The sequence below is a fragment of the Halichoerus grypus genome, chromosome 11 (genome assembly GCF_964656455.1).
Source record: "Halichoerus grypus chromosome 11, mHalGry1.hap1.1, whole genome shotgun sequence".
NCBI lineage: Eukaryota > Metazoa > Chordata > Mammalia > Carnivora > Phocidae > Halichoerus > Halichoerus grypus.
Genome location: NC_135722.1, coordinates 43,286,415 through 43,299,302, shown reverse-complemented (window position 1 = coordinate 43,299,302; position 12,888 = coordinate 43,286,415). Strand labels below are relative to the sequence as shown.

At 46.8% G+C, this 12,888-nt stretch overlaps 1 protein-coding gene across 14 annotated transcripts in view; it reads left to right on the top strand.

Moving 5' to 3' along the window:
• TEAD1 (TEA domain transcription factor 1) overlaps nucleotides 1–12,888 on the top strand; it is a 260,920-nt gene that overhangs the window by 211,466 nt on the left and 36,566 nt on the right. For 12 of the 14 annotated variants that reach the window (XR_013442421.1, XM_078058394.1, XM_078058393.1 and 9 more), the window contains one exon: nucleotides 9,578–9,751. The exons of the other annotated variants lie outside the window; for them this stretch is intronic. Coding sequence is in view for 11 of the 12 variants with exons in the window: in XM_078058394.1 (XP_077914520.1) it covers nucleotides 9,578–9,751 (174 nt within the window). In the remaining variant the exon portion in view is untranslated. The remainder of the gene's footprint in view (nucleotides 1–9,577; nucleotides 9,752–12,888) is intronic. 14 annotated transcript variants of the gene reach the window in all.

Here is a 12,888-nt window from a genome sequence, read left to right as displayed (position 1 = left end):
TGGTTAGCTGTGGGAGGAAGAGTGTAGTGGAGGTGACTATTTTTGGGACCGGGGACGGTGCTGTAATTTGAGGAGCCGTGGAACAGAGAAGGAAGCAGGATTGCAAAGAACCGCCTGTGTGATAATGCTCTTGCCTCTTGTTGTCGAAATAAACTTGATGAAATGGGTATTAGAAACAGAGGGGCTCAGAGAGTTTAAGTAACTGAGCCCAGGAATCAGCCCATCGATGGCAGGGCTGGAGATTGGAAGTTTGTCTGAATCCAACGCCCGTGGTTTGAGGAGCTCGAGGGAAGGTGGCAGCGATAACCACCCTTTGGGGGAGGTCTTATGTACCAAGTGCTTTTTCGTGGATTCCCTCCCAGCGTGACATGGAGGGGACCAGGAGTGGAATGATCATCTGAGAAGAAGGATGCTTCTCCCAGCACCTCCCCTCTGGCGAAAGAAATGGCAGGCCTCTGAGGGAGAAGGCCCTGTAGTCCTGCAGACCCGTCCTGCAGATCACCTTATTCTTCTCCGTAAAGGCAGTTGGTCAATGTGGCCCCAAGAACGATTTAATTTTCCTATTTTTATAGCTCCTTTCCAAGGCGTAAAGTCATAGATCAACAAAATTTCCTTTGTTAGATCACAGAACCTGGTTTTGGTTTGGAAAATGTGACCAGTGCAGCTCTCAGGAAGTATAAAGTTGATGAGGCCTGTGGCAAAATGAAGGGCAGGTGGTTTGTGTGGGGACTAGATTGGAGAAATAAAGGAATACAGTCAGCAGCCGGGTGAACACTCCAGAGTGCCAGGAGAATCCTTGCCTGTGTCGGGACAGGGTGGAGAAGGATGGGGTTTCCCTGGAGAAGCTCCCAAGCCCTGCTGGGGCTGCTGAGGCAATGTATTCATGTATTCACGGGGAGATGGCTGTTTGGGCAGATCTGGTTTCGGGGCCTTCCAAAAAGAGGCCCCTTCTCCCACCGCTGTTCCCGGCTTGTGGGTGGATCTCCTTACTAGTGCACCTGCGTACCAGCCTCTCTGCGGCACCCTGGGGCTCATACAGAACCGTCGTGTTTGCTCTTCCGTTTGACCTTCACATGGACCCCTGGAGAAGAGCAGGCCAGGTGTCAGCCCTGTGTTCAGATGAGGAAGCCAAGACCCAGAAAGGTTAAGCCACTTGCCGCAGGCTACAGAGCTCAGAAACAGCACAAAGCCTGGCTTCTAACCCATGTGTCGGTAATGTACGCTGCGCACGCTTAGAATGAATGGTCAGAAAGCACATTGGGCCTTCCCGGGTCTCAGAGGAAGGCTACAGCTGGTCGGGCGGTTGGCTTCCCCCAGGTTTTTCGAGGACACAAGCAATGCAGTGTTTTTGGGTGATGGGGGGATGGCTCACTGTGGTGTGGTGTGGTTTTTCCTGCTCTGTCCCTCGCGGTGGCTGAGCCATCCTAGCTGCTCGTCCTCACCCAGCTGGACCCTCTCAGAGTGGTGCCTGGTTTACTCCTGTGTCTGAGCAGCTCTGGGCACTCACCCTCTTTTTTTATTGCCATCGGGGGATGAGGCAATTGAAAGCATCTGGAAATCTGGGTTTTATGGACGTTTCACAGAGGCCCAGCCATCTGCTTTCCTTGGCAGGTCGGCACCCCACGAGCCTGCCTTCCCAGTCGCTGTCCCTGCATGCGGCCCGTGGGCCCTTACAGCTGCCCCTCTGGGGGGAAAGACCCACTTCCTGAGAAAACAGTAGCCCCTCTGTGAAGATGGTGGTGGAAGTGGGAGGCAGGGGTGAGGTGGTGCCTTGTGGTGTGAGATCTGGGCAGGAAGGACTTACTTGCTCCTTATTCTTTGCTTTCGGTGCTGTTTGTTTCTGAGAAGAGGACAGGGGAGGGGATGAAGCAGTGCCCAGGTGCCAGGTAGCCAGAACAGGGCCGGTGCCCCTGAGCAGTTAGCTGAGGAGAGGCCCTGCTGAAGTTTGAGCCCAGCCAAGCCCCACCCCACCGCCCGCCCTGCTCCCCCCAAGCACTGAATGTGCAGGTCGCTCTCCTTGGCTTGGCCCCACAGCCACTCCCTGTCCCTGCAGGGCCCAGGGGTTATCACAGGCTGCCCAGGCTGCCCTGGGGTGTCTGGACAGAGCCCAGGCAGGAGAGGGACAGGAAGCAATTGTAGGTGATTTGTCCCTCCCTGTTCTGTTCCAACTTGTACATTAGCATCCCTTGACAGGAGTTATTTGTCTTGGTTTCTTTAAATTCCTAAGTGGATTATAGTTCTTCTCTTGGTATTATTTGACAGCAGTCATTTTTCAAGGTTTTACTGCGTTCTTCAAATACTTGGAATTTTTGAAACAAGTTTGGGAAAAGACCGCCCTCTTCATGTCAGACGGTGTAGTGCAGCTCTGGGCGTGTCTCAGGAAGCAGCACCGATGCCAAGGACCCACAGATTTGTCGGCTTTCTCTGTCCTTTTTCACAGAAGTGAGCTGCCTCGCCACACATCTCTGGAATAGAATCTATTAGCCGTGCTTTCAAAAAAGAGGAAAGAAAGAAAAGAAAACCCCAGTGGTCGCTTTTGGGAGTTGTGTTGTTCCAGTTTGTCTCATGGGTGGTGATGGGCACCTTCAAGGACAGGCTGTGTGTGCTTCAGAGAATGGGCACTGACGTGTCTGAGGGAAATTCGGGGGCCAGATCACTCCAGGCTCTGGGTGCACATCACCCCCACCTCAGCCACCCTACGTTACAGTGGCTAATGGCAGTTTGGGAACTAGTAGGAATCACCCTATGTGTCTCAAATGTTCCCCTCTTAATTTCTGCTTTAAATTTTGGTATTTCCATTTCGTTGGCATCAGAAGGACAATCTTAATTTCACATTATCTCGTCTGAAATAGAGAAATATCATGATTACTTGGCAATAAAAGCAATAATAGTAACAAATTATGTGCAAGCAACAGCATTATGTATTTTCCACACATTATCTCATTTAATGCTTGTAACACTCCTTCAAGATCGGTACTAGGATGACCCCTGCATTACGGATGTGGAAGCTGCCCCCGGGGGCTGAACTTGCCCATTTTAGATGACCCCACCAGGAAGTGGCGCCTGCACCAGGAATTAGACACGGACCCCAGCAGATCCAGAGTCCCAGTGCTCCTCACCCCTCCCTGCAGCCTCCCCAAGCAGCAGAGAGGGGAGGAGAGACGGGAGCAGGAAAGAAAGTGACCTTAGAACAGATTTGGGAAAGGAGGAAAAGTCCTTCATTAAACCCCCAGGGTAGCTAAATAAGCCATTGCAAGTAACTGTTTGAGTTTTTAGAATTACATTCACCTTTGTCCCTGTTTACAACCACTGTGAAGAATAACTGGAGGGATTATAACGATGAAAAGAGAAAATGAGCATTTTCCCAAGTCAAAAGAGAAATCAGTGTATTAAGATTGTGTCAGGTGCCGCTGAGCTGCGGGACAGTCTTGATCCAGGTGGGATTTTGCTGGTGCAACCTTGGTGTTTTTGGTGAACCCTGCAGGCAGACAAGAGTCCCAGCTTCTGCTCAGTCATCCTGTGTATTCGAGCCATAGGAAGGCTCTGTGATCTGACCAAGTTCCTTTCGAGTCCAGGGAACTTGTGACCAACTAGAATAAACATCCTGAAGTACAACTCTTAATATTTTTGTTTCCCTTTATAGTTCTTTCTCTTCCTCAAAAAACTCCCATGATGTTCCAAGATAGTTTTCAGTTGGCTGTTTATTTAATTTAATAAAGTCATACATGTGCTTTGTATATAAGCCAAATTGAACCGGACTCACAGCCGGTAAAGAAAAGCAGCAGTCCTCTGCCCCGTGTCTCCCCACCTCCCGGTCCTACTCCTTAGGGACAGCTACTTACAGTCTTTCAGCCATTTCTTCGTGTATTATCTACATATTTCCAAATAACATGTTCATACTCTATATTTCAATCCATTAATTTCAAGACATTTTCTATTGACTTCTTACTGTGGGAGACCAGGACTTAGCTCTCTAAATACATTGAGCACTTGTTCTCTTCCCTCCCTATCCCCCAGTCTGGTTATATCAAAATTTTTGGTTTAATTGACACTCAGTGTTTGTGTTACAAGCCTGTAAATGCCACATACAGCATGGTTAATGTGTGATGTATTAGAACCATTTTCTTGATTGTAAAACTTTTTTTCCTAGGATTTGTTATTGCTTCTTTATCTGGTTTTTACATACCTGTACAAATTCATCTCCAACGTTTCTAACAGAGTTCTCAAACTCTTCTCCAGATGGTCAGATAAGTCAGGGAGTCTTTCAGGTCCATTGTCCCTTTGGTGACACCCCTCCAGCTCCTTGTCCACTCCAGCCTGGCTGCTGTCCAGGTCAGCTACCCAGCTACTGGGCCAGTGTGTTCTTTTCTCCTTCTTCTGGATTAGGGCCCCATCTCCCTCTTGTGATGTATTCCCTCATTTTGTGAAAACATCCTCCTGTGCCTAGCTGAGAATAGTTGCAAGAAGGGTTAATTTTCTGAAACCTTACAAATCTCAGTGTGTTCTACTCTCAGATGTGATGGGTAACTTGGTTCTCATCATGGTTTCCACCTTAGACTTGTGAAACTTGATGCACATTTTCAAGTGAGTTCCACATGTGTTCTCCTTGCTAACGAATAACACTATGTTTAGTGCTGGAGAATACAGCCATTCATATAAAAAGAGCAGGTGAATGCTGACTTAAGTCATCTGATGTATAGGAGAGGGGATGTTGACTGTCTTTATTCCCAATCTTCTCTGTGGGAATCATTGAGAACATATATTTACATGGACGAATATATGATTCTGGCTGCAGAGTCAATAAGCTAGCTCCATACATTCAACTCTATAGGTTCTTTGAAGAGAGGGATTTTGTACTATTAGGTCATGGATTCCCTGTGCCTAGCATAGAATGTGTCATAGGAATGCCAGTTCGTTCTACTGAAATCCATAAAAGAAATAAGCAGAGTGAATGCCTTTTTTGTTATTGTCATTGATCTGTTAATCATCAACATATCTCCTGAGTGCCTCAGGAGACTTTTTTTATAATTGAACAAACCAACATTAACCTCTATTTTGGATATCAAGGAAATTTAGTCTTGGGCTTTAGTATACACGACTTCTTGACATTTACCCTGTTTCTGCTTATATTGCCCCCAATACTTGGGATTTTAGTTGTTGCTGTTGGTGTTGCTTTGCAAATATTTGTTTCCTGCCTATAAAATAGAATTGCCCTTTTTTGGTTTTGTGCTTCACCTTTAGTTTTGGGGAAACCACCATTGCTGAAAAAAAATGGGATTTATTTGGGAAGGAGAGAGGGAAATAAGGTATTCACCCTGGCCTTCTTCCCTTATAAGGAGAACTGACGGGATGGGAAGTAGTTAGAACCTTACCAAATGGTTTTTTTATAGAGTTTGAGTTTAATCAAAACTTGAACCCAAACATATCAGGTAGATTTCTTCTTTTCAGTCTTCTGGATTTGGGGGCAGAGGGATTCCTGACCTACCCAGGTTGAATTAAGGGGAGAGGGAGGGCTGTTTGTCTCACTGCTGTGGTCTCCAGGATACCTTCTTTAGTCCTTTGTATTCTTAGAAACCAAGTCACCTCTTGGCAGGAATAAAGGCACCCAGATGCCAGCAGTCAGGGTTTGGTTTCACGTCACCAGCCTGGGAGAGGCAGTGCCCGGTTTCCTTTGGCAAAGACAGCCTGCCCTTCTCAGTTCATTTCAGCCACTGGCGCACAAAGGTAACTTCCTCAAAATAGAAACCTTTGAAGAGTGTGTCTGCTGCATCTGCGAATCATTATGTTTATCCTGAATTCTAATTTAACTTCTTAGAATTTTGAAAACATTAGTTAGCTTTTTTTTTTTTCCTCCTTTTTTCTCAAATCAGCTTTCAGAAAAAGTAGAAAGAAGATCTGAGTGAGAAGGGTCGAGGCATTTTCTGCTGGGAGACAGTGTGGTTGACGTTTGCAGCAAATGCACGGGCTGTGGCGTTGACAGGTCCAAGTTTTATTCTTAACTCCAGGACTATTCCCGGAAGTGTGACCTCAGGCTAGTCTGTTCATTTCTGAACTTCCATTTCCCCCATGTGGAATGACTTTAATAAAATGTCCCTACGGTGTCGTTGCCAGGCCACGATTACCTGAGGTCACGTATGTAGAAGGCACATGGCACAGAGCAGTGGGCGGACACAGCTCTTTCCAGACTTCTTCAGGCACAGGAGAGACCCGCACCCCGAGAAGCTGGTCATGAGTGGGCCAGAATCAAGGATTTGAACAGTCCCATGGCTTCACAACTCGCTCCTAGCTCTTGGCTTACTTGTGTTTATTTTTTCTTTGCTACGCAGGAGGGGTAGCTAAAGCAGGAAAGTCCTTTTCTTCACCCCCAGGACCTAGTAATCTCACATCATAATAACCCACAACAATAGTGATCTTAGCCGCTGCGATTGCCCCGACACTCCTTATAGGCTGGGCCCTAAGCCGAGCACCCTCTGTGCATTATTCCCTTCCATCTCCAGTCCTGTTGCGTATTATACACACTGTATCCCCGTTGCGCATATGAGCAAAATTGAGATTTCAGATTCTCATCTGGCTCCAGAGTTTTTGTGCTTTGCGCTCAGCACTTTGGTTTTCAACCATATCTTCAAGGCCCCTGTTAAAGTGTGGTAAATTTTGCCCTCCCTTCACCTCAGGACCTTCCTGTCCTCTTGACATGTAGAGGTCCTGCGTCCCAGCACTACACTGCAGGGGCCTTTGGATGTCGGCAGCAAAAAAGACCGCAAGTCTCAGCTTCTTACCTCCGTCCCCAGCTCTGCCTGCCCCTGGGCGGCTGCCAAGGAGGAGGAGCTGAGAGCATGGTGTTCGGCAGACAGACTGGGATTCGGGCCGCAGGTGACCCCATAGCTCTGCTCGTGTTGCCTCCTTGCCCATAAACTCACTGTGTGCAGGTGGCACAGGACAGGACAGAAACGGTACCTCCCCGAAGGAGCTGGGCGGGCCCGGGAGCTTGCTGCCAGCAGAGGTTAGTAATGGAAGGGTGGGATGGATGGACCTGCAGAAGGCCAGTCATCCGGATAATGAAAGAACAAGGACTTTTGCCCTCAGCTCTCAGAACGGTGGGTAGGTGGAGAATGAGCAGAGGGGCTAGACGCAAGACACACACTGCTCATTCATCTTTGCCTCTCTGGCGGCCTTGACACCAGCGTCTGTGTCCCCAACTGTGTTGTTTTTTTCTCCCTCTGCCCACTAATGAGAATGGAAGCTCATTAGCAGGAGTGCCTCATACATTTCTGTGGGCTTTTGTTTGCTTATTGTTGACAAGATGATGTGACAACAACATTTGGGAACATTTACGAAAAGGTCAAAGACATTCCACTCTACCCCATAATCTCAGCTCCCCAACCTGGTGATGGCTTTTGACTTCATTTTAAAAAATTCTCTTCCGTTATAGGCATACTCTGTCCCTGCAGAGCGCTTCCCAGCCCTCAGTTTCACCTGAAAGCTAGCAGCTCGCTGGGCAGAGGCTGGGTCTATGGCAGAGCTTGACAGGGTGCCCTTCTTCATTTCACCTGACACCTCTTAGGGATTTTGAAGCTTTTGTAGAGATACCACCCTGATGTTGAGCAGGAGAGGGGCTTAGCCCTCTCCCAGAGGATGCCGGGCCCTGGCCGCCATCCGAGCTGTTCAACACCGTGGCCCACTGACTGTGGATGGGGTGTGAGCCTCCTGCCCGTTGGCCCTATGGCCAGAGATCCGCTGCCTGAGTAGCAAGTCATGGATTTAAACCAGCATTTCTTCAGGATACATCTGTAGGCTTTTGTGACCACAGGAGCTTAGGAAACTTTGGGTTATACCAAGTTAAGAAATGTTTTTTAACTATGCTCAAAGAAGGGGGTTTTACAAAACAATAATAATAGCTAGCATTTATCGTTTGCTGTTCGTTGAATCTGTGAGCTCTCTCTATTTAGTTTCTCATTTAAATCCTGAAGCATCCCTAGGAGGCAGACGCCAGCACTTTCCCCATTTTACAGACAGGGGAGGCACTTGCTCAGTGTCTTAGCTAATTTTCAGTAGGCACAAAGTTTTGTGCTCGAGCAGGCTGAGTCCAGACCCCAAACTCTTACCCAGGATACAGTACTCTCCTGGTAGGCAGCTTTGACCAAGCTTTCTTTTATTTGGGACTTCTCATTTCTAATGGGGTCAGTACTCTGAAGGACTCTAGTTGGGGAAATAACCATTTAAACTTTGAAAAGTAAGTAGGGCTTGCCAGGTGACTTGGGACACGGAATTTCTCGCATGAGGCCAGTTGGGTTCTGATCTCCCCACGGTCCCGACAGCCGCAGAGGTCTTTGTGTCTCGTTAGGTTGGTGTTACGGTTTTCTTAGCCCAAGAGGCAGGCATGGAGGGTCTGGAGTAGAAAGTGTAGGCCAGCGGTTCTCTAACCTGGCTGCATACTAGAATTCATTTAATGCCCATTAAAAATTACTGATGCCTGGCCTCATTTTCTGGGATTCCCCTGTAGTCTGGATGGCCGCAGGCATTGGTGATTTTTAAATGTTCTTTGAGAACCATTGGTTTGGATAACTCCTTTGTGGTCCAGTTAACATGTTTTATACCAAACATGGTATAAAACAAAGCAAGGAGAGAAAAGGGTTTCTTTTGTAAGTTAAGTGACTTAACCGGGTTTTGGTTGTTTGGTTTGTGAATGAGTGACCTGTGTTCTCTGATTACTGGCCCCATATGACCTTGTACCATGAATCCTCTCCATGAGCTGTTCTCCTGGCCGTAACTTTGCACTGACAACCATGTGCTGACCGGCCCTTATGCAGAAGCTTTAGACTGGTCGCTAAGGGGACTGGTGAGAAAGAAGCTCGGCACTCTTACTCCTGTTGGAGGAGTAGGTGGGTACCATTGCCCAGAGCATTGCATCCGTGCTGTTGCTGGGGAAGCTCGAGCAAGAAGTGCATTCTGGGTGATGACATTAGTTGACTACACACATGCTCCTCATTGGGCTGAACTGTAAATATTGGGCTTCAAAGGGTGTTGCTGTCATTTTCAGTTGAGTTAGGTGAAACTGTGTGATATAATAGTATCTTGGTTTGGTAGTTGGGTAACTTCAGCTGTTATTTACTACTATGTCTACGAAAAGCCTTTTTGAGGGAAAATAGATACCCCTGTCAATAAAAGACAATGATGGTTTTAACCCCGAGCTATAATGGCTTTTTTGTTGTTGTTGTTGTTAAGATTTTATTTATTTATTTGACAGAGAAAGAGACAGCGAGAGAGGGAACACAAGCAGGGGGAGTGGGAGAGGGAGAAGCAGGCTTCCCGCTGAGCAGGGAGCCCAATGTGGGGCTCGATCCCAGGAGCCTGGGATCATGACCTGAGCCGAAGGCAGACGCTTAACCAACTAAGCCACCCAGGTGCCCCTATAATGGCTTTTCTGAACGTCTTCATTTTTTCAAAGGCACAGACCCTAGGCTATTCAAGGTGTAAGTCCGGGATTTCGAGACCACTGCTCTCCTTCCAGTTCAAGATGGATGTGCCCCAGGTTGACCAAAGGGTTTGTAATGGGAATGTTTCTGTTGGTTTCTTACAGTACAACAAACACCTCTTCGTGCACATTGGGCATGCCAACCATTCTTACAGTGACCCATTGCTCGAATCAGTGGACATTCGTCAGATTTATGACAAATTTCCTGAAAAGAAAGGTGGCTTAAAGGAACTGTTTGGAAAAGGCCCTCAAAATGCCTTCTTCCTCGTAAAATTCTGGGTGAGTAAGACATCGCTGTGGTGGCGGTGGGTTTCATCTGAACGGGTGCCTCCGTACGTGAGTGCGGAGCAGCGCGGCTGGTTGTGGGTGCTCGCTGACTGCACCTGGGCGGCTGTCCTCAGGCTGGCCTTGTGGTCCATCCTCAGGTACAGACGCACCCAGGCAGCATTTGGTGTCCCTGCTCAAGAACAAGAGAGACGGGAGGCCTCTGTGGGCTTCAGGGCTCACTCCTGCAATGGCTGGAGACTTCACACACGGCTGCAGTTGTGATGGAAAACACGGGGCACTAGCCCCTCTTTCTGTTCTCACTCCATTAAGCCAAGAGACCTATAAAATTCCACTGGAGCCCAGGACCTGAGGCAGACTGGGGCTGGGATGAAGATAAAGTTTCATGCTTCCAGATTTTATACGTGGCAGAGAGAATACAAAATGGCTTCACCCAGTATGTGCCTCATTTGGGCTTTAAAACAGCAAGGGCGGATTCCCCCAGCTGCTGGGGCTTGCTGCCGTCCCGCGGCCTCCGAGAGGAGCTTTTCTGTTCTTTCTCCACTAGTCACACTCAGGCCAGGGGACGGCTAACAGGTCACAGGCGTAAGTACCACGTGTGTATGGGAGGTGAGGACACCAAGGCTGCAAGACACCAGATGACCTGTCAGCAATGAGTGTTTATAAGGCTTCAGTCTCTAGAAAAATAGAAAGAAAATCTCTTCAGGTGTTTGCAGCCCTGAGCATGGCATTTAAAGGCCCCAAGTGAGCTGGTTGCAGGGTGTTTTCCTTGCTAGCTGCCCTGTGCCTAGCTGCTCTGTGTGTCTGATGGACTTCTTCCCTTTTCCTTCTCTCCCATGGGGCCAGCTCCTCCTTCCTTTGAGATGGTGGCTCCTTTATTATGGCACCTTCGTCCCTCAGGCAGACCATTGATTTTCCTTTTACTCCCAGCGCCTTTTGTAGTTAATCAGTTCCCATGCTGGGTCATAATTACTTCGATGTGTGTCCTGCTCCCCTCCGGACCCGGGACTGCCTCGGGGGCACCTTACTACTAACCGTGGCTACCATTTATTGACCTGCTGGGGGTTGGGGGCCATGCTGAGACTTTCCACGCACTTCCTCCACTCCTCACAGTGTTAAGTGGAATTTGCCTCGTGTCCAGCTAAGAAAACAGAGACTCCGAGATTACAAAGGACAGGCTACTTGTAGGGCGGGGCTCCGGACCTTGTAATTAGATAACTTTGGTGGTAGCGCCTCTGCTCTGTTTTCTGGTGAACCCTGTGAACCCCAGCTGGCGGGGGGCGGGGGGGCACGGTCCTGTCCACAGAGGACTCTCCATTTCTCCAATACCGAGCAAACGCCTCCCACAAGAAAGCCCAGCAAGTGGGGAAACAAGTGGATAAATGAAGGAAAAATGTATGTTTTAAGTTTCTTGGAGAACTTCCATATTAAATTTAGTTTAGTTTCTTGTATCCTTACGTGGTAACTAGATTTCATTTTTCATGGTTCTGTATTGAATTTGGATTGTGGAAATAGCCTTCCACTTACATTAAGGTTCTTGGGATGGGTAATACATGTGGATAACCTGAACAAGCAATAATACCTTTCTAAATTGGGGGCTGCCACTTGTGATTTGAATGGTGTTTGGAGGTCACTTATTATGTGGTAACAGGGCAGTTTTCAAAGTATGGCCTGGGGACCCCCAGGGAGTTCATCAGTAGCCTTTCAAGGGACTGAGAAGGCCAGAGCTATTTTCACTACGACCCTGAGACATTATTTGGCTTGTGCAAGCTGCTGATATGCACGCCAATAGTTCAAAAGCAGAAGGGTGAAACGCTGAAGCTTTAGCTTAATCGGGTGGGTGTGTGCACACAGTTTAAAAAAAGAGAGAGAGAGAACGAGTTACACCAAGAATGTCCTTTATAAATTTTATGACATCTTGGACCTAGAGTACACATTGCAAATGAGTGCATGGAGCCTGCCTGCTTGCCACCTCAAGGAAAGCAACTGACACTATTTATGACCAAAGAGAAAATTCCAGCTTTCTAGTAAAAATAAGAATTTTGGAAAACTTGTATCCACCACCGTGAACTTGACAGCTTCCCAATACTTAACAGACCTTTCTGGTGAGATCCACAGCCATATTAACAAGTGATTTTTTTTTTTTTTTTTTTTTTTTTGGTATTATGTAAGATAAACCAGTGGATTTTCATGTAAAAGAGCTTGAAAAGTTCATTGATAACAGTTTCAGATTCCACACTGCAGCTAATTTTTTTAAAAAGATTTTTATTTATTTGAGAGAGAGAGCATGAGCTGGGGGAGAGGCAGAGGGAGAGAGAAAGACACACACAGACTCTCCACTGAGCAGGGAGCCCGATGGGGGACTCGATCCCAGGACCCTGAGATCATGACCTGAGCCCAAGGTAGACGCTTAACCAAATGACCCACCCAGGCACCCCTACACTGCAGCTAATTTTTAAGAAACTATCACTTGTTAAGTTTTGGTGTAGTATCAGAGAAAAATGACCACAGTTATCTGAAGAGCCTATTAAAACATACTTCCCTTTTCTAGCTCCAGATTTGTGTTAGGCCGGATTTTCTTCGTGTTACTTCAACCAAAACAATGCATCAGGACAAACAGTTAGAAGCATGTTTGAGAATCCAGGTATTTCCAACGTGTGAAAGAGTACAACCCTCCCAATTTTTCTTTTGTTTTTGAAAGTATAGGTATGTCTAATTTAAAAAAAGATAAGATGTAATGAGTTTTTTTAAGTAGGTAATAAATATTTTTAAAATGCTCTCAGTTTAAATTTCCAGTACAGAAAGTATAGATAGATAGAACCTGCAGAAACAAAAGCTCTTTGAGGTCCTCAGTAGATTTTAAGAGCAGAAAGGCGTCCTGAGATCAAGAAGTTTGAGAGTCACTGTTGTGAAGGATATAAAAAGAGGCCGTTCTACTCAAGTTAATTATAATTAATCAGAAATGGTAAGATAGGATGAAAGGAAACCATTTTCAGTATTTTCAAATAAAACGGTATTGGTTTTTAATGATAATAAGATTTCTTATAATTAGCATATTATTTGGTTATAAAGTGGAATGGAAAGTCCTTAGAAAGTTGTTCTTGTTTTTGCTTCCAAAATTTCCCATTTTG